General features: G+C 38.9%; 1 protein-coding gene across 1 annotated transcript in view; it reads right to left on the bottom strand.

Annotated features, from left to right (window-relative positions):
* Nucleotides 1-26242, bottom strand: part of ca16b (carbonic anhydrase XVI b) — a 200720-nt gene that overhangs the window by 114358 nt on the left and 60120 nt on the right. Inside the window, 1 exon segment of the mRNA XM_062997440.1 lies at nt 26004-26090. Within this exon segment, the coding sequence (XP_062853510.1) occupies nt 26004-26090 (87 nt within the window).

Below are 26242 nucleotides of genomic sequence, written 5' to 3'. Positions count from 1 at the left end.
ATGCAGGTGAAAAGAAGAGGTTGTCAAAGGGGGCATATGTAATGTATGGGGTCATAATGTTATGCTGATCGGTGTATTTATGACTTGTATTACTGTTTTGTTCATTGTGCCTTATACTCTTCTACCAACCGAGCATGGTGGCTCTGTGGGCAGCACTGTTGACTCACAGCAAGAAGGTCCTGGGTTCAGAGCATTCCGGGTCTTTTCAGTGTGGACTTTGCACGTTCTCCCAGTATTTGTGTGAATTTCCTCCCTAAGCCCAAAGACATGCAGTCAGGTTAATTGGAGATACAAAATTTACCCTGTGATGGCAACCTGTCCAGGTTGTTTCCTACCCTTCCCCTAGTGAATTGGACCCACCATGACCCTGAATAGAATAAAGCAGGCGTAAAACAGACAATGAATAAATGAATGAGTGAATATTAAGATTGCAGTTGCAGACAGACGACAAAATGAAAATCCTAAATAAACAAATGAAGAAACACATTTTCAGGCAGCTTGTTTGCACTGCAATTAAGCAATTAACATCCCACTGTTCCCTGGTGTGTATAAACACTATGAGCATGCCACTCAACCTCACCCCACTTAACCTCAACTTCATCCCAGCCAATTTTGTATTAAAACGGAATAAAAGACTTTGACCTCAAAGGTTACAAGATTTCGCCCTGGTTAACCCCACTGAACACCTCTGGGATATTATTTATTTATTTATTAGGATTTTACCATCATGTTTTAAACACTTTGAATACATTCATGACAAAACAGGTAGTTACTGGTTACACAGGATTCATCAGTTCAAGTTTTAATGTCAAACAGTCATGGACAATTTTGAATCCCCAATTCACCTCACTTGCATGTCTTTGAACTGTGGGAGGAAACCAACACAGACACGGAGAGAACATGCAAACTCCACACAGAAAGGACCCGGACCGCTCCACCTGGGAATCAAGTGCTACCCACTGAACCACTGTGTCGTGTATAAACACGATGAGCATCCCACTCAACCTCAACCTCATCCCAGCCAATTTTGTATTTACATGGAAAAAAGAACCTGACCTCAAAGGTCACCAGGCTTTGCCCCAGTTAACCCCACTGAACACCTCTGGGATATTATTTATGGATTTATTAGGATTTTAAGGTCATGTTTTACACACTTTGGCTAAATTCATGACAGGACAGGTAGTTACTGGTTACACAGGATTCATCAGTTCAAGTTTTAATGTCAAACAGTCATGGACAATTTTGAATCCCCAATTCACCTCACTTGCATGTCTTTGGCGTGTAAAAGGGAACCCACACAGACACGGGGAAACGAAACACAGAACGGACCTGGACCAATCCATCTGGGACTCATAACCGGGACCTTCCAGTTCTAAGAAGACAGTGCTACCCACTGAGCCACTGTGCCGTGTATAAACACAATGAGCACCCCACTCAACCTCAACCTCATCACAGCCAATTTTATATTAACATGGAAAAAACACCCTGACCTCAAAGATCACCATGTTTTGCCCCAGTAAACCCCACTAAACACCTCTGGGATGAATTGACATGTTGATTGAAATCGAATTCTTCCCATCCAACATCAGTCCCTGACCTCACAAAGGCAATTTCGACTGACTGGGCACTGTTGGTGCAATTAAGCAATTAACACCCCACGATTTCCTGGTGTGTATAAACACAATGAGCATCCCAGTCAACCTTAACCTCATCACAGCCAATTTTGTATTAACATGGAAAAAAGACCCTGACCTCAAAGGTCACCAGGTTTTGCCCCAGTAAACCCCACTAAACACCTCTGGGATAACCTGAAATATTCATTGCAATCCAGTTCTTCCCACCTAACATCAGTGCCTGACCTCACAAGGGCAATTTTGTCTGACTGGGCATTGTTACTGCAATTAAGCAATTAACATCCCACTATTCTCTGGTGTGTATAAACACAATGAGCATCCCAGTCAACATCATCGCAGCCAATTTTGTATTTACATGGAAAAAAAAGACCCTGACCTCAGAGGTCACCAGGTTTTGCCCCAGTTAACGCCACTAAACCCCTCTGGAAAAAATTTGAATGTTGATTGCAATCCTGTTCTTCCCATCCAACATCAGTCCATGACCCCGCAAAGGTACTTTCGCCAGACTGGACACAAACTGGAACCTCTTTAATATCAGTCAGAAGTCCACATACTTTTGGACAAATGGTGTATATTTTGCCAAGCCATAATTACTTAAGCATAAGATGAAGTACACAGAATTAATTGCAAAATATCTGTTATATCTTTTTTTCTTGTTGAATCTAGACCCCCCAAACACCCATCTTTGTCAAGTCATATTTTTTTCTCCATGTATTTTAATTAGCACTCTCACCAAAACAATTAAAGCACTGAGTTATATCCCCGGCTAATTAACAGAGATGTTGGTTTAATTCTGCGTGATCTGTTTTCCAGGCAGACACAGTAGCACAGAGCCAATGATAATGAGAATAAAAATAACTTTTAAAATAAGTAACCTGGTTTTTATCCCAGCTGTGATACTGACCGAGTACTGATACTGATATTGACCTAAGTTATGTCAATAGCTGGTAGGTCTGTTGACTGACTAATGTCAAGGTTTTGGTGACTTGGGTTTTAATTGCACAGGCACTTGGTTTCCCTCCTCTTCTAAAAAGTCATTGTCTGTCATGGATCAGTGAGTGTATGATGCCCTGCGATATATTGACATCCTGTCCAGGGTCCATTCCTGCCCTGCACCCAGAACTCATAAACCTAGGATGATATGGTTTTTGTAGAAGAATGAAAAATATTCATTTTTAAATGTACACATCGTGTGGCTACTCGGAAGGAGGTAAAAGTGCGCTAGTCCACTACTGCTGACATCTGCGGATCTGGGGTTCGAATCTCAGAGGTAATATTGGCTGGTCGGCCGTCTGTGTAGACGTCATTGGCCAATTTCCAAGGGGGAGATGGCTGAATTAGCCTAGCCATTTGGAGGCACACTTGTCAGTGCACTCTCAGTGCTGATCCCAAGTCTGGATAAAATAGAGAGGTTGGGCCAGGAAGGGAATCCGGTATAAAAACTGTGGCTCTAGCGACCCCTAAATATGAGTGCAGCTAAAAGGGGAAAAATGTACATAAATATGTCTGTTTGAAAACCTAGTGAGCTGCCTTGCTACCCACTGCCTACCTACTGCCTAAGTAGAGAGGATTCTAACTGACAGCAGAGAAGACGAGTATTTAGCCACTTTTTTTGTTATTGTTATTAAGAAAACAGATACTAATTGATGGGAGTGATATGGGAGTTGGGAAACGTGTTTCCTAAATGAAGGACATTAAGGGCAATCAGTGTACTATACACCGACAAGGCATAACATTATGACCACTGACAGGTGAAGTGAATAACACTGATTATCTCTTCATCACGGCACCTGTTAGTATGTGGGATATATTAGGCAGCAAGTGAACATTTTATCCTCAAAGTTGATGTGTTAGAAGCAGGAAAAATGAACAAGCACGTGTAAGGATCTGAGCGAGTTTGACAAGGACCAAATTGTGATGGCTAGACGACTGGGTCAGAGCATCTCCAAAACTAAAGCTCTTGTGCCAAGGAAGGGACAGTGTTTCGATCCAACAGACGAGCTACTGTAGCTCAAATTGCTGAAGAAGTTAATGCTGGTTCTGATAGAAAGGTGTCAGAATACACAGTGCGTCACAGTTTGTTGTGTGTGGGGCAGCAAAAGGGGGACCAACACCATATTAGGAAGGTGGTCATAATGTTATGCCTAATCGGTGTATATTGTATGCACAATCTGAAACTATTCAGTATGACATGCAGTAGCAATAGAAATTAAGGAGGTGGCACCCAAGTGGTGCAGTGTATAGGATAATCAGCTAGCTCCTCAAACCTCAGCCCAGTTACTGGACGGCTGGGCATAATTGGTAGTGCCTGCAGCAGACAAAATTGAAAGGGGATGAGGTCTTCGACGCTGTGTAAGGACCTTGGTTATTAGCCCAGGGCTCCTGTACAGAAAGTGGAGGAGCATGGGGATCAGTGCTTGGCTCTTCGTGCAAATGTGGGCAAATAAGTAGGGGTCAATGGACATGAGGCAGGCAAAAATACGCTTCATAAACATGACCGGAGTCTCCAGCAGCGGAAGACGAATTGACTATGCTAAATTGGGAGAAAAGGGGAGAAAATAAATAGAATATAGCAAAAAAAAAAAGCAGACAAATGAAAAGGAAGGCAATACTTTTTTTTACACCTGTGTATTAAATTTAGTTTTTTTTTTTTTTTTTTTACATGCTTCTTTACCTTAAACATGTTTTTTTAATTTAGCTTTTTGTCATACAAACCAGAAAACTAGTGCACCCATGCTAAATCTTTATGTAAATTGTATACACTGCATTTTATTATCCATTATAATAGAGTTACATGTTTCTGAATGTGAACCTAGTAGGTGATGCCAATTCTTTAATAGATTGCTCCAAGCTTGCAATTGAACTCCCGAGGAGAGCTCATGGCGTATTAACCATAAACCCCTTTTTTATTGCCTGGGCATGCGTTGTGTGCCATCTGTTCTAGTAAGTCCAGTCATTTAGTTTGACAGGCACCACTCTCGAGTCCCACGGCCGGGTGTTTGTCTCAATCCGCCACCTTTGTTACTGTGCTGCAATCCCATTAACCTTGGGGATAAATAAGCCCACTGCTGTTGCCAAGGGAATGCTGACAATGTGGAGATTGCCTTGTCATGTCCGGTTTGTCTCTTGAGGAAAGGAAACACTAGCACACTATTTGTCAGCCCTCACACATTTTGGCAGAGCATCGCTCACAAGTCGTGTTCAATCTAACCTCTAACGGTCCACAGGCTGGGCATGGACAAAAGAAAACAAACACAGCATGCTGACATGATTGAGAGAGGCAGGGGAGTAGATCAGGGTTTTGATTGGACACCTCCAGTTATTGACATGTGAAGTAAATTAGAATTAATAAAGAATAAATAGACCATTCTTCTATGTAAATAAGAATCAAATTCTTGTGACTATACATAAAAACGGCACAAACTATGTGGACACCACTTTTAATTACTGAGTTAAGGATATCAGTTATACCTAAGGCCTTACCTAATTCACGGCTGTAAAAATTAATGTGTAATTTGCTGTGAAATCTAAAATTTTAGGTTTGTGTTTAGCGATTTAACATGTTACATTCGCATAGCATATGAAGTATAAGGCGCAGTATGCAATATGAGGCGGTCCAAGCAATTATACGGAAATTAAGTTAGTGTAACAGACTTTTCTGTGCTGACAATGTTTAATGTAATGTGTTTACATATTGGGTGTGTTCGAAAACCTAGTGAGCTGCCTTGCTGTCTTACTGCCTACACAGGCAGCTGCCTAGAGAGGATTCTAATAAGTCATTGACTTATAAGGCAGGTTATTTGACCGCGCTATTTAGCAATTCCATCAGTTTTCGCTAACTAAGCTAACACAGTTAGCCTCATGCCATTCAAACCAACAAGCCCAAATTTGCAAATAAACGACACTTGTGCAAGTTTTTACAAATAAAAAATCAATAATAATTTATTTATGTTTGAAAATAACTCATATTGAGGTACTGAGGTTTTTTTTCTTTTTCTGTGAGAAAAGTTGTGCCGCATGGAATGCTGGGATTGCCTTCACCGTTAAGACAGCATCGGATGCTCCCTCATTCTTGAGTCAAACTAGCGTTAAATACCTTACTAGTGAGCATATTAAGGCATCTAGGATTTCGAACAGCCTACTTCTCAGGAGCGCGCGTAGGATGACGCAAAATTCTGTCTATGTAGAGAGGTCACTAGGTTTTCAAACACACCCATTGAGTGCATTTTGTCCTTTTGGGAATTCCATAATTAATAGAAAAGTGTGCTTCTCTGCACACGTGATCATCTCCGGTTAGTCTGTGCTGCGCCTCAAACGAATAAGCCAGTAAAGTATTATACTCCAGATAGTTTGTTTATGTACAATTCATTTCTTTCTTTATAAACTCACCAAACTCTAAAGACGCTTGGTTACACTAGCAATCGGTTATACAAAATGCACAAGATGTCAAAGTCTAAAGCAGCTTAAAACACGAGCCGGGTAACTAAGTTTGGGTGTAAAAACATGGGCGAGAATTGTCGCTGGATGTTCTAGGTTTACATTCAACCATTAAGGTAGCTGTGCTGTGTATTGCAGCTTCCATTTATTCTATCATTTAGTTTATGAGTGTTATTTAATGGCTGTCATAAAATGTGGCACTTTCCTCTAAAAATCTGTGAAATGCCGCTCAGGTGGCGCAGCAGTAAAACACGCTAGCACACCAAAGCAGAGATTTCAAACACATCGTTTTGAATCTTGGCTCTGCCATCCGGCTGGGCTGGGTGGCTACATGAACAATTGGCTGTTGTTCACACAGGGTGGGAAAGCCAGACCAGGATTCCTCATAACTGATGCAGCTACGACCTCTGCCGGCTGATTGATGGTGCCTGTGCAGAGTCGAGGAATAATGTTGATCAGGGTGTGATTCTCCAAACACAAAGCTGATCCGCATATGAACTCACCTCATGCAGGTGAAAAGATGCCGTGGGTACTGCACACGTGTCTGAGGGGGTGTGTGTCAGTTGCGGCGCTCCTCAGTCAGCAGTGGAGGGTGGTATCGGTACAGAGGATGCGTAATGCAATCAGAGTAATTGGGTAGGACTAGATTAGGGAGAAAATTGGGGGAAATCAATTTGAGAAATGAGGTCTGTAAAATTGAGCACATTTCATCATGAATTTAGTAGGGCCCTACATATACCCATTGATCATGCGAATAAGATCAGTTGTATAACATAAATGATATACTTCCCGCTTTGTACCAACATTTTGGGAGAGGCATTTTCTTGTTCCAGTGTGATTGTGTCCCTGAGCACAAAGCAAGATACATAGACCTGATCTGATTGGTTTGGTCTGGAGGAACTCCAGCGGCGTTTGTTATATTAATGCCCAGTTTTTTAATAGTATATTCAACAAGCTCATGGTCAGGTGTTCTATTTTTACACATATGGCATATACAGTATATGAATGTGTAAGGGCAAATATACTCAGGTCTGAATTTAGTTAGGCTTTCAAACTATTCACTAAGAGCAACAATGAGAAATTAACCGCTGACCTGCCTCTGCCACAATATAATTATTTGGACAAATATCTACCTGGAAAACAAACACCGTCTATTTCAGATGAACGTTTCTATTAAGCTCAGTGTGGCTTGGCTCTATTTGTAGACATGATCATTACATGTTAGGAAACAATAAATCAATGGGCTATTTACATCTAATTAACTGTCCCAAGGCAGTTTCAAACTAAACAAACCCTTTTTCCTGTGCTATTATGTTGAGGAAAGGGCTGTTTCCTGTTCTGATGCCCGGTGGAGGCTGAAGAGGAAGACGTTTGAAGTTCCACTCCCTATACAAACCCATTTGAAAAAAAATACAGTTTTTCTATAAGCACCCCTGACCAGACCCAGGCTATTATTTTACATATTAACTTTAATGGTTTACCCAACCTGGACTGCTCTTAATCCTACTTGATGGGGAAGATAATCAATATAACTGCTGTGTTACCAGTATAACTGTGTGTGTAAGTGAGAATTTGGGTTTATACAGCCAAAGGTGAATTTGTGAGTTTATTCAATATAGAAGAAGGCCTGGCTTGCAAGTGACATTCCAATTCATCTCAGCTCTGTGCAAACTTAAGATTCCTTTATTGACTCCCATGGGGGAAATTCGAGTGTTACAGCAGCTCCAGTACAGTGTAAGTACAGTAGATAGAGTAAATTAAATAGAGTAGAATAGAATAAAAATAAAAATTATAAAAAATATTAACAATGAAATGCAATTACTATAATACAGCAGTTTGACAATTACAACCATATGATAAAACACTATATATTCTATATGTAAATATATACACATATGTGAAACTAACTTGTCAAACTAAATATCATACATAGCGTTGCCACTGGTCGGCTGGGTGCCATCTAGCGGCATAATTGGCAGTATCTGCAGCATACACGGTTCTGCTGGGGCGGGATGACCGGACTATGTGGGTGGGGTCTTCAAATGCTGTGTAAGGACCCTGATTGGCAGATGGAGAGGCGCTTGTGTAGAATGCATGGGTGAAAAGGGGTTCTGCTAAGGGCTGTGCACGGGTCGGAGGAGGCGTGAGCAGCAAAATACCCACTTCGACTGCAATCAGGGATCCCCCAGCAGCGGAACACAAATTGACTACGCTAAATTGGGAGGAAATGGGAGAAAATGCATAAATAAATAAAAAATAAAAGTTCAGTGGGGTTGACGTCAGAGCTTTGTGCAGTTCCTCTACACCAAACTTGTCAAACTAAATATCATATATAATAAATATAATAAATAGACCTGGCTTTTTGCACCGGTACATCAATAGTAAAGGGCCTCTCTAAAGTGTTGCTACCAAGTTCATTTTAAATAATTTATTTCAGAACCGTTAGCAGTGGGCATGGCTAAAAATACTTTTAGTGTTTTCGTTATATAATATGACATCCATCTTCAAGTGAATTTGCTCCAACTGGATTTGCTTAGCTTTTTTACACATGCCATTAAGCATGGGGAAGATAATCAATATAACTGCTTTGTTACCAGTATAACCAACCATTAAGCATGCTTGGATATTGATGCCTAATCATTTCATGATGCATTTGACTGGATAATTTTAAATGTATTGTTTTATTCTTTCATTTTGCCTTTAATAGTAATATTGTCCAGTTTTATAAGTCAGATGGCAGCAATACATCTTGTTAAATGAGCATTTGCAACTTACAAATCATCCAAACCTTGTGAGCACTTCAACCTAATGAGGTCCATGTGGAACAATGCCTCATCAGGTCACCTTTAAAAAGCATTCAAAATATAAACTGACAAAAACAACGGTCAGGCCTATTTGCTTGTGCATTTCATTAAATGTGTTAGAGTTCTTCCTCTCCTGATCTATGTCTGTAGAAGGGACGAATTCTATTTAATGCTTTGTATAATTTGTATATTAGTATTATACAGGTGATAATAACATGTCTGTCGTTAAGCTGTTGGAAAATGTTGTAAGCAGATAAGAAACGACAATTAGCACAGAATGGAGGTTCCAAAGTCCAACACCCAAGTGTTGAGACCATAACGTGACTGAAGTTGTATAAAAAAAAGCCCACAGTTCTGTTCTTTGTTCTTCAGCGTACATACTGCTGTAATAACCCACAATGTGTCATAGGCATGAGTCATGAGCCATAGGCATGCTACAGACAATAAGGATGTAAAGGTTGTTTTATATCCTGGGTTGCAATATGACACATGTTCCAAACGAAATAGAGGAGCAAACATTACAATGGATTTGTTATAAACACATATAAAGGCATTTACAGAGACACAGAGAAAATCTGTGCATGATTAATGCACTCTCCTAAATGCTTACATTTACTTTACATTTGGGCGGCACGGTGGCTAAGTGGGTAGCACTGTCACCTCACAGCAAGAAGGTCCTGGGTTTGATCCCCAGGTGGGGCGGTCCGAGATTTTTCTGTGTGGAGTTTGCATGTTCTCCCCATGTCTGTGTGGGTTTACTCCCGGAGCTCGGGTTTCCTCCCACAGTCCAAAGATGTGCAAGTGAGGTAAATTGTAGATACAAAATTGTCCATGACTGTGTTTGATATAACCTTGTGTGAACTTATGAACCTTGTGTAATGAGTAACTACCGTCCCTGTCATGAATGTAACCAAAGTGTAAAGTCTTACAAACAAACAAACTTTACATTTACATACATAATAAGGTGGCACCTACACTGTGTTTTAACCCTTTTTTTTCTTTCTTTTTTTTTACCAATTTAGTCATTTCAAATTCCTTATTACAATTCCACTGTTGCTTACACCAGCCCCACATTGACTGAGAGTGGACAGAGATTGTCATCCATCTCCTCTGACACCTCCTTCTTTACACCAGCCAGCATTAGATTCTCACTGACAGAAATATTGCTTCATGTTTCATCTGTCACAATCAGACAGGAGTTGCTGTTGTAGGGCCAATGAGGAGAAGCTTTATCCAACCTTCCATCCATCTGTCAAAGCTTTGTTGTTTGTCAGGCCCATAGTATCCCTGAGAAAATCTTCGCAATGGTGTGTTGGCATATTTAACTGTGCTTGCCAATGTGAGCAATGCTTAAGGTTTAGGGTTCTATTCAGGTCAAGGCTTATAAGTTTGTGTTTAAATAATACAAACATGGTGAGGTCAGTACCTGGAAATTGTGTTGGGAAGTTGTGTTGATAAACCAGATACATGATTTTGTATCAATCATCCAGGCCAGGTTTTTGGTGGTTTCAGTGCTACACATAAACACCGAGCACTAAGCAGCAATACAGCATTAACATGCTTCACTTAACCATACCTAGGCACAGGTTAATGCATAAAATCTACCTTCTGCCACTGAACTGACATAAAAGCACCCAGGTCACTAATGTACCCATGGTAAACATGATGAACTCCTCACAGACGGTGTACATTGGTACATTTCTATCCTGATTAAAGTGTCTTTCATAAGAATTACAATGCCCCCTTTCAAAGGGTGCGAATGATCACCTAATAGATACTACTACTATTAACTCACCAGATCTCTTCGAGAGATTTTAGACCTACGTGTCAAACTGTGCCCTCCCCCAGTACTACCCTGTCTGTCTGTCTGTCTGTCTGTCTATCTATCTATCTAGCTATCTGTCTGTCTGTCTGTCTGTCTGTCTATCTATCTATCTAGCTATCTAGCTATCTATCTCTGTCTATCTGTCTGTCTGTCTGTCTGTCTGTCTATCCATCTATCTATTTGCCTGTCTGTATATATGTCTGTCTGTCTGTCTATCTATCTATCTGCCTGACTGTCTGTCTATCTATCTATCCTTCTAGATTACTTTTTTAAATTAAATTATGTACTAATCAGTAGAACTGGTTATTTCATTTATTAAATATAAGCATTTTAGTCCTTCATAATTTCTGTACCTTAATTTTTCAGGTTACAGGAATTTAAAGGCCATTACACTGTTTGAAATGAAACGGCTCCCTGGTTGGTCCATGACTCTGCTGGTCTAAAATCACAGAAGTTCAGCACACGTTTAATTCCAGCGTGGAGGAAAAAGTACAAGTCAAGTGGGAGCAGAATGTATTGATTTACAGGGTAATAACTGTGAACTCCTCTGCTAATACAGGTTATATGCAGTGTTTAGCTTTGCTGTGCTGACTCTCTAGAGCGCCTGGTCTGTTGATCTAGTTTTCTGTTAAGGTAAGCAAGATGTGGCCGGACCCAGCACTGCTATAATCAAATTTGTAAAAATCTGTACACAGTAAAGCAAAAGCAATGCACAACTGAGTAATAAAATATAGAAATATGCACCAAAACTGGAGTTCATAGCAAAATTATGCACATTTATATTTAGCTAATGTGGAACATAGGACACTCTTTGGATCAAGTGTGACGGACCCAGTAAATTACAGCAGTGTGTGTCTCAGTTGTGCAAGATAAAAGCTTTGAAAATGCTGAACTATAGTCATAAAAATACTACAGATTGCCCTGAAGTGCAGAAAATACACTGCGGTGAAAGCAATCCCAGCATTCAGTGTGGCACAGCTTTTTTTTTTTACAAGAAATGACAAATATGGTGGACGAATGCAGAGCAACAAACAGAGTTCTTTGATTATTAATTTGTGGTAATGTAATTGGAAATGTAATGTAATTGTCGTAATCACTGTCTAAGTAGTGCGTCTAAATAATCTGCCTTTTGAGTTCAATGTCTTATTGTTCTGTCTGTCTGTCTGTCTGTCTGTCTGTCTGTCTGTCTGTCTGACTATCAATCTGTCTGTCTATATGTCTGTCTATCAGTCTACCTGTCTATCTATCTATCTATCTATCTATCTATCTATCTATCTATCTATCTATCTGTCAGTCTATCTATCTGTCTGTCTGTCTGTCTACCTATACATCTGTCTATCTGTCTATCTATCTATCTATCTATCTATCTATCTATCTATCTATCTATCTATCTGTCTGTCTGTCTGTCTGTCTGTCTGTCTATCTGTCTATCTGTCTGTCTATCTGTCTACCTACACATCTGTCTATCTGTCTATCTGTCTATAGGCAGTAGGCAGCAAGGAGAGAGTCCTGATCCATAATCAAAATGTATTCAGATGGATTGGAGAAAATCTTTGCATGTAAGCATTTTTATATTATTTATATTTATTTATGCAGCTCATACTAGAGTGGATCACCCCAGAGTGTGTTTTATTTTATTTTTTTGTATGATTTTTGTATTGCTGTGTTTCTCAGAACCTCAAAATCAACTGATTATTTAGTGACTGTATAAATAATACTGTAGGCTGTTTAAATAATAAGTCTATTTTTGCTGGCATGGTGGGGTTATTGCGGTTGTAAAGCTTTTCTACTCGTGGCCATAATTATGCTGGTAAATAGCACTTGTGCTCTTGGTGTAGTGTTTTACCAAGACAATCATTATTTATTTCTTAAAACAAACATTTTTGCTAGCCGTACACTGAAAGCCACACAGTCCAGGACAGATCTGATCATTGATAACTTTACTACAAACAGTAACTAGTGTTGTACTGAACTGAAAGTCGCTAGCTCTAAATATGTGCTTTTTGTAAATATTAAGGGCTGATAGTTTAGCCCATTGTATTGTATACAACATATTCTTTATTTAAAAAGGTTTTAGATTGAATAAGGTCATTCTTCCTAAATGTATGTACCCTGATAAGCTAAGCATGCAGTTCCATCTTTCAGAGCCCAACCCACCATAAGCCTGATATCCTTTTCCTTCCAGACAAAGAGATGCTATCGTGGTGCACATTGTGTCCAGACTATAGTAAGGGTGGGGTAGGAAAATGGTACAAGCATACACCCTTCTCAAAAGGGCACGCTTGAAAATTCTTAAGAGCCGATGTAAAGCTAGCGTAGCCAACAAGTGCCGAACTCTGAGTGCACGTCAACAAGCTACTTCTACTTATAATCCTGACGGCATCTGAATGAGACATTTTGCACACACTGTTACACCCTAAATATTTTGTAATTATGCCAACAGGCATATAAATAACAGAGGACTGAATAATATTTAGTCCATTCAAACATACACTTTATGGCCAAATGCATTTGGACACCTGACCATGAGCTTGTTGGATATCCTATTTAAAAAATGTGGGGAAAAAACGAGAAGCCATAACCTAGTACTGGACTAGTGATCAGAAGGTCGCTGGTTCAAGCACCACCACTGCCAGGTTGCTGCTGTTGGGCCCTTGAGCAAAGCCCTCAACCCTCAATTGCTCAGACTGTATACTGTGAGTGACCTCTATGTGACCTTTTTAGCTATAACAACAGCCACTCTTCTGATATGGCTTCTCACAAGACTTGAAGAATGTCTGAGGGAATTTGTGCCAATTTAAACAAAAGAGCATTTGTATGGCTGGGCACTGATGTTAAACAAGAAAGCCTCGACTGATGTTCCAGTTCATTCCAAAGCTTCATTTTCTTAAAAACAAGCTGCTCTTCATGTCTTTATAGAGCTTGCTTTGTGTACAGAGGTACAGTCATGCAGTAACAGGAATGAACCATCCTTAAACTGTTGCTGTAAAGTTAGTATATAATTTCCTTAATAATTCATCTATTGCACCTGTTAGTAACTGTTGTGGCTAAAACTCATGAATTCAATAATTAGAAGGGGTGTCTAGCAGACGCTATTATCCAAAGTGACTTACAGTACTGTAACAGTATATTGTCTAAGCAGTTGAGGCTTAAGGGCCTTTCTTAAGGGCCCAAAAGTGGCAACCTGGCAGTGGTGGGGCTTAAACCAGCGATCTTTATATTACTAGTCCAGTTCCTTAACCACTCTAAGCTACAACTGCTCTTTCTTCAAATGTGTTTTTATATTTTTGCTTTTGTTGTGGATTAGTGTATTCTTTAAAAATTTAAATCTGTAGGAAATATGGATTTTGGGATGTAGTCACATCTTCTTTCACAGCAAAATCCAAAGTTTATGATGATGTCAGATCTTAACCCTAATAATTTAGTGAAATAATTTACACTGACCTTGTAATACAGGTTTTATAGGAAGTTATGTGTTTTGTCTTCAAGATCATAAGGATGACATAGGGACTGGATTCCTAATAGTAATCGCTTCCTATCAGAAAGTTATTTATTTATTTTATTTATTTATTAGGATTTTAATGTCATGTTTTACACTTTTGGTTACATTCATGACAGAAACGGTAGTTACTCACCACACAAGATTCACCAGTTCACAAGTTACAATGTCAAACACAGTCATGGGCAGTTTTGCACCTCCCGCTCACCTCACTTGCATGTCTTTGGACTGCAGACACGAGGAGAACATGCAAACTCCACACTGAAAGGACCCAGACCGCCCCACCTGGGAATCAAACCCAGGACCTTCTTGCTGTGAGGTGACAGTGCTACCCACTGAGCCACCGTGCCGCCCCCCCCATCAGATAGCAAATTCTCTGTGAATTAGTAGTCTGGGTGGCTACCTTGATTGGTCAATCAATAGGTTTACTACATGGCCAAAAGTATGTGGACAAGCATAATCCACATGTGCATACTGTACATAGAGTTGATACTGCCATTAGTGTGTAATATCTTACACCTTACACTCAGCTGTATGCATAATTATACGTCTCTATCTGACAAAGTATCTGAATACACACACACACACACACACACACACACACTTTAAATAAACTGAAACCTAATTTAATTGCTAGTTTATGGCTAGATTTCCTACCAGCTTTCAACCCTTCTGATGACCGCGTGTAGCATCTTTCTCTGCTTAATTACATTTAAATTACCTAAACGACCTCCTTTATATCTTTTAGAGGTAATTGACTTACTGTTATACCCACTGTGATCATTCTCATCTGTGTTATTATCACTTAAAACAATACACGACTGTTCAGGAAATATAGTTGACCGAGGCATAGTTTAGATTAAGGATCGAATGAGTTTCCAGCAGAGACGAGCCCATTTCAATTTGCAATTAAATGCAAAACTATAATAAGAGGCCCTGAATGATTGGCTGGGAGAGTAATAGCATGTGAAGAGAAGGTAGGGGATCATGGGGTGGGTTGTAATAATGTGTATGTCATTGCGTGTTAAGGTGAAAAACAGTGTGGCATAGATTTGAAAAAAAAAAAAAAAAAAACTATGCTATGGCCCAAATACTTAAAGACAAGTACTTTCATGAGACCTTGTGATTAATACAGGTGCTCTTTCCCCCCCATATTTTTCAGAATACTTTGACCTGCTATTTGTGACATTTGATGGATTTGATTCTGCAATCATTTTCTAAGACTCTTTACCCTAAAGGAAAACAAAGTCAGCGTTTGTTTGTTTGTTGATGCACCTCTAATTTGGACCCCCACTGTTAGTGTAATAGGATGGGTCGTGCCTTGCTACTGAAGCACAAGGTGAAGCCTCTCACCTGCAAGTGAGAAGTAGAATCCATGTGCAAATGCTTTAACCAAGCTAGAACAATACTGTGGCTAAAGAAGAGCAAAAAATAAGGTGGACAAAATAACGGAAACCAAGCAATAACATCTGCAGGCCGGAACGGAGAAAGTGGATAGAACAGGGATAGCGCAGAACTGAGAACTGGATTTCATAATATGACAAGCTGCTCTAGCCTCAGTTCTCTGAGAAAAGGAAATACAGGTATGCTTTAGAACCAGGACCAGCAAGGCACGATATATGGACAAAAGTATTTTGACACCCTTTCTAATTATTGATTTCATGTGTTTCAGCCACAACAATTGCTAAAAGGTTTACTAAATAAATTATATAAAGGAAATTACACAGATCAGGCATAACATTATGACCACCTTCCTAATACTGTGTTGGTCATCCTTTTTCTGCCAAAACAGCCCTGCAACTGTGATGCACTGTTTATTCTGACACCTTTATATCAGAAATAGCATTAACTACTTCAGCAATTTGAGCTACAGTAGCTCATCTGTTAAATCGGACCACATGGGCCAGCCTTCGCTCCCCATGTGCATCACTGAGCCTTGGCTGCCCATGACCCTGTCGCTGGGTTACCACGGTTCCTTCCTTGGACCACTTTTGATACATACTGACCACTGCAGACCGGGAACACCCCACAAGAGCTGCACTTTTGGAGATGCTCTGACTAGCTCTGATCTGACTAGATCGTCTAGCCATCACAATTCGGCCCTTGTCAAACTCACTCAAATCCTTACGCTCGCCCATTTTCCTGCTTCTAACACATCAACTTTGAGGATAAAATGTTCACTTGCTGCCGAATATATCCCACCCACTAACAGGTGCCGTGATGAAGAGATAACCAGTGTTATTTACTTCACCTGTTATTGGTCATAATGTTATGCCTCGTTGGTGTATATGCTAACTTTGCAGCACCAGTTTCCTGCAGAGCCCTGAGCTCAGCTCTACTAAACAGCTTTGCAATAAACTAGAACATCAATTGAGGCTTTCTTGATCAACATCAGTGCCCATCCATACAAATGGTATAGCTAAAAGGATCACACAGAGGATCTATTTTAATATCATTTGTTTGTGAAATATGGATGTCCAATAAGCTTAAGGTCAAGTATCCAAATACTTTGTAGGGTTGTGTATATTAAGATCAGTCCCTACTTTCAAAAGTGGCCTCTATGGGCAAAGAATCAAACTGTCTCTTCAACAGCCATTAAAAAGCTTTACTGGTGTACCAGGGGGAATTTAAGTAAACCTGATAACAGGTCACAAACTTTTGATTACTGTATCAACCTGAAGGCACGTTTATTTATATCAGCATTTATTCTTCTTTCCACCTTTACATTTTCCTTTGCTGTACTGAGACCGTAGAAATGGGTTAAGCTACAAAAACGAAGATAGAAGTGCCCACAGAACCCCCCTGGCATAGGAATAACTCAGAGAACAAAAGGTACAAGCAGTATATACTCACTTACACATCACACACACACACACACACACACAAAGAAAGACTCGCTAATTAAACGCCTCAAACATCAGAGAATTTGAAAGGTTCATAAAGGCCTTAAACTAAACTTAGTTGCTGAAAACCTTTATGAAATTTGCAGTAGCAAAGACTTCACAGGAGATTGTTCTAGGTCTTCTAGGTGAAGTCTAATCAAATGGTTCTTATTATATGCTAATGTAGTTCAGCTACATCAGGCCCTACACACCGATTAAACATAACATTATGACCACTGACAGGTGAAGTGAATAACACTATCTCTTCATCACAACACCTGTTAGTGGGTGGAATATATTAGGCAGCAAGTGAACATTTTATCCTCAAAGTTGAAGCAGGAAAAATGGACAAGTGTAAGGATTTAAACGAGTTTGACAAGGGCCAAATTGTGATGGCTAGACGACTGGGTCAGAGCATCTCCAAAACTGCAGCTCTTGTGGGGTGTTCCTGGTCTGCAGTGGTCAGTATCTATCAAAAGTGGTCCAGGAAAGAAACAATGGTAAACCGGCGACAGGGTAATGGGCGGCCAAGGCTCGTTGAAGCACGTGGGGAGCAAAGTCTGGCCCGTGTGGTCCGATCCAACAGACGAGCTACTGTAGCTCAAATTGCTAAAGTAGTTAATGCTGGTTCTGATAGAAAGGTGTCAGAATACACAGTGCATCACAGTTTGTTGCGTATGGGCCAGCAAAAGGGGGACCAACACAATATTATAAGGTCATAATGTTATGCCTGATCGGTGTAGATATCCCATTTTCAAAAAACTTGATTGTTTTTACTTATTATAAATAAGATACTAAATCTAAGAAACATGATTAATGATGCTGCATCATTAAAGCACCTGGAAACTGTATAAGCACATAAAAACACTGAGCCTCGAGGGCTTGTCTATTACATTCTACGGCAGTGGTAACTCAGTGCTTAAAGTTGACGGACACCGCCAAGGTGCCACCGTTCGGCCCTAGAGCAAGACCTCAATTATTTATAGTTATAAGTCGCATTGGATAAAAGTGTCTGCCAAAGGCTGTAAAGGTAAAATTACAGTCACGCCCCAGGAGCCTTTGACTCTCTTGCTACCTTACTAAGATTTTAAGATTGTATGGTTGCTGGGAAAAATCCACTGTTGCTATTAAGAGAGACAAGTCAGAAAAAAAAAACATTTTATATGGGCAAAAGTAATGTTTCACTGAAGCACAGATTTACAGAAAATATTGGCAATAATAATAAAGGCATAAAAATCAAGTCTTTCCACTATAAAAAACAGTTACAGGATGTACTAATTTCAAAGGCAACCACAGTGGCTGGCAAGATAAAAAGTAGTTTTTACACCGATCAGCCATAACATTAAAACCACCTTCTTAATTCTACACTTACTGTCCATTTTATCAGCTCAACTTACCATATAGAAGCACTTTGTAGTCCTACAGTTCTGTAGTTCTGTAGTTCTACTGACTGTAGTCCATCTGTTTCTCTGCATGCTTTGTTAGCCCCCTTTCATGCTGTTCTTCAATGGTCAAGACCACCACAGGACCATTACAGAGTAGGTATTATTTAGGTGGTGAATCATTCTCAGCACTGCAGTGACACTGACATGGTGGTGGTGTGTTAGTGTGTGTTGTGCTGGTATGAGTGGATCAGACACAGCAGTGCTGATAAAGTTTTTAAACACCTCACTGTCACTGCTGGACTGAGAATAGTCCACCAACCAAAAATAATCAGCCAACAGCACCCTGTGGGCAGTGTCCTGTGACCACTGATGAAGGTCTAGAAGATGACCAACTCAAACAGCAGCAATAGATAAGCGATCGTCTCTGACTTTACATCTACAAGGTGGACCAACTAGGTAGGAGTGTGTAATAGAGTGGACAGTGAGTAGACAAAGTATTCAGCAGCACTGCTTTGTCTGATCCACTCATACCAGCACAACACACACTAACACACCACCACCATGTCAGTGTCACTGCAGTGCTGAGAATGATCCACCACCTATCATTGTGTAGAAACAAGGAGGTGGTTTTAATGCTACGGCTGATCAGTACTCACAAAAAACACAATAAATAACAAAAAAATACCAGCTAATAATATCTGTGTTTACTTATATCAGCAGTTCTCAACCTTGAGTTCGGGACCCCACATGGGGTCTTATTAGTGGCAGATTTGCATATGAGTAGCAGTTTGCAAGAGCTTTTTGACTAATTGTAGGTGGATAAATCTAACTTTTTACCAGCCTCTAATTTCACTACCTCAGGTGATTTATGTAATTCATTATATGAATATCAGCTATGAAATACTGTACATTCTGATTATAAATATAACAGTATGCATGCTTTTGAATTTTCTAAGATTACTGCAAATGGGTGTCATGGACAAATGTAGTGAGAATGCAAAAGAAGTCAAATGGTACCAACGGACTGGATTGAAGAAGATTTATTAAAACACAATTGTGGGTTCTTACAGCAGTATGTATGCTGAAGAACAAAGAACAGAACTGTGGACCTATTTTTATACTACTTTAGTCACATTACGGTTTCAACACTTGGGTGTCCATTCTGTGCTAACTGTTGTTCTTTATCTGCTTACAACATTTTACAACAGCTCAATGGCAGACATGTTGCTTATCTCTGTGCATTTCACTCCCAGTCACACCTCAAGCACCTGTAAGGCTTTAAAGCTTTAATGTACAAAAGAGCATAATACTAACATTTAGATTATACTAAGCATAAGATCTAAACTTTTCAGAACATGGAAATGAGGGTGTAAATTCCTGTCCTGATTGGCTAAATGTAAAGCAGTGGCCTTACTCCTTCCCTAATGATCTGTTAGAACGCAACTTGTGCAACCAGCTTTATATAATAACTTTTTTTGTTTAATTTTAATGGTTTAAGACTGCTTTATCCTGGTCAAGGTCAGAGTCGGGGTCGATGGGGCTTCTCTGGAATCACTGGGCGCAATGCAGTAACACACCCAAAACAGGACGCCAATCTATCAAGGGGCCTTGGCCCTCTATGACTCCCCCAGACATAGGGTCTGTTAGGGTCAAAGACCTAGTGAGCTTTCTTGCTGTCTTACTGTCTACATAGGCAGCTGCCTAAGTAGAGAGGATTCTAATAGGTCATTGACTTATAAGTCAGGTTATTCGAACATACTATTTAGACAGCAATTTCACACAGTTAGCCTCATGCCATTTAAACCAATGGGATGAGGTGGCACAACGCGCTAGCATGTTAACTAACATCTCCCTCCGTGTACCAAAAATGGTTAAATTCGCTGACAAGCCCGAATTTGCAAATAAATAACACTTGTGCACGTTTATACAAATTAAAAATCAATTATAATTCATTTACGTTTGAAAATAACTTTGTTGCTCCGCATCCGTCCGCCATATTTGTAATTTTTTTTTTTGAGCATAGTTGTGCTGCACTGAATGCTGGGATTGCCTTCACCGCTAAGGCAGCATCATATTGCTCGCTTGTTATTCAGGCAAAATACCGTTCACATTTAAGGTGCCTTACTAGGCAGCAATTTAAGGCATCCAGGTATTAGAACAGCCTACTTCTCGGGAGCGCGCGTAGGATGGCGTAAAATGCTGTCAATGTAGAGAGCTCACTAGGTTTTCAAACACACTCATAGTCAATTATGTCTGTATGTAGACGCCCGAACCTTGGATCCCAGCAATAATGGGCTAGCAGGTTTTAAAAACATATCAAATTTAATTTACTGTTAAAATTACATTCTGTAAGCACCCAGGTGGCGCAGCGGGATATTCCGCTAGCCCACCAGCGCCAAGATTCTGAACCCCTTAGTTCGAAACTCGGCGCTGCCACCGGTCGGCTGGGCGCCATCTGACGGGAATGATTGGCAGTGCCTGCAGCAGATACTAATTGGCCACCGTATCTGCAGGGTGGGGACCGGACTACGAGTGGGTGGGATCTTCATACGCTGTGTAAGGACCCTCATCAGTGGAAGAGACACCTGTGCAGGGCGTGCTCTCCTCGGGTGCAATCGGGTATCCATCAGCAGCGGAAGACAAAATTGAGTGCGCTAAAGCAGTTGGAAATTCTGTACAATTTTGCGCCTTTAAATTAGGGACATTGGTTAAATAAACTTGAGATATTAAATTATACTGAAATTATATTACAGTATGATTTTCTTTTTCCTAATTCCAGTGTCTTCCTTCTGCCTCTTTTGTGCTTTCTTCAACTGGATTGCAACATTTTATTGCCAGTGACAGCTTATTGCTGGTTTAGCTCTTTTGCATGGCTGTTTTTATCCCGCTCAGGGACTTGCAACAAACAAGCAACATTTATGTCTGTGGTCTCAGCAGGCTTCTGGCAGCGAATGATTTTTTTAAGTACTCTACTTTTTCTGCCGTTGCACTCCTTGGCCATTATCAGGAGTATTTACCCTATAGAATAGCTCTCAGGGTGCCCCTTTTCTTAGTCGCTGTCTGGGAAACAGTATAAGCTAGTTTAAAAAGTCATCTCAAAAACTTCAAGTATTTCATTCAGGGTATGTTGTTTGTTTCTGGTAGGTTTCTGTCTTCTGCAACCCCATCTGTCTATCAGAAGACCCCTTATGGCACACAGGTATTTGCGTTCGCAGGTATTTACCATCACCCACGCTACAGCTGCTTATAAATTATGGGAGACGTGCTTACGATGGTTTCTGAATTAACTCTTACCATCTGGACACTCTTCCTCTCAGCATAAGGTGACTGTAGTTTACAATTAGTGCAGTCAAACTAGTTTATGTGGGCGCAGAAAAGTCACCCGCTATAAGCCATCATAGTCAGAGAGAGAAGTATACAGTGATTTACACTATATTGCCAAAAGTATTCGTTCAACTGCCTTCACACGCATATGAACTTGAGTGACATCCCATTCTTACACTGATGTTAGACGAGAAGGCCTCCATCCTAATTCATCCCAAAGATGTTCTTTCGGGTTGAGGTCAGGACTCTGTGCAGGCCAGAGTTTTAAATAAAACCTATCATGAATTTATGTGACTGAATGAACAAGAGAACAAGTATATTATTTTAAAAAAATCAATTTAATTATTAATCTTTAGAAATTGTAAGTCCAGAGCTTATTTGTTAGGCACAATATGTCAACATTAATTATCTAAATTAGGTTAAAAAAAGAAAATACAGATGACGTTTTAGACTCTTTGTCTAAGTTCAGCTAGTTTTGTCTAAAGTTACAGTTTTGCTAACTAACAATGACCCCACCCCACCCAAACTGCAGGTTTTACCTCTTCTTTAACCTCTACCTCCAAATAAGCATCTCATTTCTGGTACGTATATTTTTGGCTGAGCAGATTTTGTCATATTTTTAAATACCCACAGCTATAAACACATTGAAGGAGTTAAAAAAAAAAAAATTTTGAAACACAGTTCTTTTAAACAAAAACAATGTGTTCCAACTGTCTGTCAGAAAAAAATCAGTAAAATCGCTCACAAGTGTATTGAAGTTTATGTATGAAATCAATGTTTTTATTTTTACTGATTTACCCAGAGTAACCAGCTGTTTTAACTTCTTTTACTTTCTTATTATATTCTTTACACAGGTGTACACACAGAAAAAAACAAACAAAATAATATTTTCTTTTTATTCATTTAAATTATTCAGCTATTTTAACTTCTTTCACTTTTTTCGTTTAATCTTCACACAGGTGTACACACACATTTTAATTGACACTTATGTTAAATCCCAAATGGCTTCCAATTTACCGCACGTAATTTACTTGAGTTACAATTTTTTCAGTCTAAGTGGAGCTATAAAAACACCCAGTAAATACACATTTCAGAAACAGCCACATAAGTATAACCTAACATAAATTAACGTGACTGAATAAACATATATTGAATAAAGTATATTGAATGAAGTATATTAATTTAAAAAAACCTATTTAATTAATAATCTTTTAAAGTGTGTCATCCTTATTAGGGTGACGATGAGTCCAGAGCTTATTTGTTAGGCACATTATGTCAACATTAATGATCTAAATGAGGTTAAAAAAAGAAAATACAGATGATTTGTAAATTATTCTGCGGACATTTTAGACTCTTTGTCTAAATTCAGCTACTTTTGCCTGAGGTTACAGTTTTGCTGACTGAAAACCAACAACCCTCCCCCACACCACCCAAACCGCATTTTTTACCTCTTCGGGAGGAAGGGGTCCAAGTAATAAATAAAAAAGTCACACCCCCTAAATCGCTCCCATAATTAGAACCATAATCATAATTACTAATGAGAAATAAGGACGTCATGCTACAAAGTTTAATGACATTACACTGTACATCGTTTTATACCATCAAAGTAATGATCTAATTTGTCGTATGTGTATTTTTGGCCCAGCAGATTTTGTCATTTTTTTAAATGCCCACAACTATAAACCTATTAAAGGAATTTAAATAAACTTTTTTAAAATAAGTTTTATTGGAACACAGTTCTTTTGGGCAAAAAATGATGTGTCCCAATTTTCTGTCACAGAAAAAAAAATCAATAAAATCTCTTACAAGTGTATTAAAGTTTATGTATTAAATCAATGTTTTTACTTTTTATTGATTTACCCAGATTAACCAGCTGTTTTAACTTCTTTTACTTTCTTATTATAATCTTCACACAGGTGTACACTCAAATTTAAATTGACAGTTATGTCAAATTCCAAATGACTTTCAGTTTACCGCACGTCATTTACTTGGGTTATAATGTACCTGTAACAGAATAAGCAATAAGCACCCAGTAAAACACAGTTAAGAAACAGCCACAGAAATAAAACATATAAACAAAAAAAGTGTATTTAAACTTCATGTATTTAACCACTGTTTTTATTTGTATTTATTTAAATTAACTTCTTTTACTTTCTTATTTTAATCGTCACACAGGAGTAAAGTAATTGACAGTTATGTCGAATCCCAAATGGGTTTTAATTTACCGCACGTAATTTACTTGAGTTACAATTTTTTCAGTCTAAGTGGTGCAACGAAAACACCCAGTAAAAACACCTTTCAGAAACAGCCACAGAGATATAACATAACATGCATAACACAGCTGAATGCACAAGTAAATACATTTAAAAAACGAATAAAAAATAAAAATGTATTTAATTATTGATCTTTAGAAAGTGTGTCATCCTTATTAGGGTGACGATGAGTCCAGAGCTTATTCGCTAGGCTCAATATGTCAACATTAATGATCTAAATGAGGTTAAAAAAAAGAAAATACAGATGATTAGTAACTTACAGTTTTAACTGCAGTTTTTACCTCTTCCTTAGGAGAAAGGGGTCTAACTAATAAATAAGAAAGTCAGACCCCCTAAATCCCTTCCATAATTCGAACCATGATCATAATTCTAATCAGGAATTAGGAGGTCACATGCTACAAAGTTTAATGACATTATACTGTATATCGTTTTATACCACTAAAGTTATTATCTACTTTGTCATATGTATATTTTTGGCTGAGCAGATTTTGTCATATTTTTAAATACTACAGCTATAAACCTATTAAAGGAGATTTTTGGAACACAGTTCTTTTGGGCAAAATATGAGGTGTTCCAATTTTCTGTCACAGAAAAAACTATTTTATTTTTATTCATTTAAATTAATCAGCTATTTTAACTTCTTTTACTTTTTTAGTTTAATCTTCACACAGGAATAAAGTAATTGACAGTTATGTCGAATCCCAAATGGGTTTTAATTTACCGCACGTAATTTCCTTTAGTTAAAATTTTTTTAGTCTAAGTGGTGCAACGAAAACACCCAGTAAAAACAACTTTCAGAAACAGCCACAGAAATATAACATAACATGCATAAAAAATAAAAATGTATTTAATTATTGATCTTTAGAAAGTGTGTCATCCTTATTAGGGTGACGATGAGTCCAGAGCTTATTCGCTAGGCTCAATATGTCAACATTAATGATCTAAATGAGGAAGAGGAGAAAATTAAATACAGATGTTTTGTTATTTATTCTGCAGATGTTTTAGGCTATTTTATTCATTTTAAAATGTTACCTTTTATTGATTTAACAGCTGCTGCCAATTAATCACTAGTCTCTAGGGTTTTGACATTTTAAAATAATTTTCTTAAATAAATCCATTTCAGTGATCAAATCAGTTAGAATAAAAAAATGGTTTAAATACACATCTCTGATTTAAAGCAGCCAATCCACCTGTTGGCATTTTGGGAGGATGGAGGAAGCTGGACTGCTAAAAAGAAACACTAATATACAAAATATGCATGCGAGACTCACATAGAAAATACCCCCCAAAAAACAAATCAAATTCAGAGACTTAGAACCCTGAAGCTGTGTGGCGCCCACACCACCTGCCCTACTGTGAACATCTACTGTGGACTAATGGCCTTCTGCCAAAAAGTGAAAATCTGGGCTTATTTACAGAACTGCATCTCAGAACAGTAATAACAACATTGTGGTGCTGTTCCTGTGCTCTCATTTAAAAATAAAATAGACTTAGAACCTGAAGGCAACATTAATCCTGTTTCTTTTTTAAATAAGGTTTACAGACCTTGTTGCAGTGTTCATGGTGTAAAGATTGAATTACTGATCCTAATTTCAACATAAGGGACTTCTAACACATTCCAGGCAACTCATAACTCATAACTCGGGTATACAGTATGAAGAAAATGCCATCAGTGATAACGGTGAAACTATATAACAACATTACACCAGGATCCTGGTAGTTTTGGGATAAAGGCTGATGAAATCAAGTACTAAGTGTTTATAACACAGATGGCAACCTGCTACAGTATTTTTTTAAATCATTCAAAATAACATTAGCAATCATGACCTGTGACTGGTCCATCTGTCAGGTTCTGGCTATTTTATACCATTCTGCATGATTCATATATTGTCTCCTTCATCTTGTCCTTAAAAATAATTATACCATACGTCCTGACTGACCTGAATACGCCCAGTAGGGTTCCCCTGCTGCCCTTCTCTCTCTCTGATTGGACATTTCTCCATAATCCGTAGCTCTCAAAGTTGCAGCTGTTAAAGACATAAACACAAAGAAAGAACAGGAAGTTAAAATGCTGAATAAAAAAAAACATCTATTACACAAGACTTATGTTCTTGTTGCCTAATCCGATTGGACATATTAGATGGTGTGCTATCGTGATTTACTGCTGTGCCACCTGAGT

Source organism: Trichomycterus rosablanca, chromosome 6, assembly GCF_030014385.1.
Source record: "Trichomycterus rosablanca isolate fTriRos1 chromosome 6, fTriRos1.hap1, whole genome shotgun sequence".
NCBI classification, from domain to species: domain Eukaryota; kingdom Metazoa; phylum Chordata; class Actinopteri; order Siluriformes; family Trichomycteridae; genus Trichomycterus; species Trichomycterus rosablanca.
Note: the sequence above shows the minus strand (reverse complement) of the source record. Positions and strands in the feature narration are given on the sequence as shown.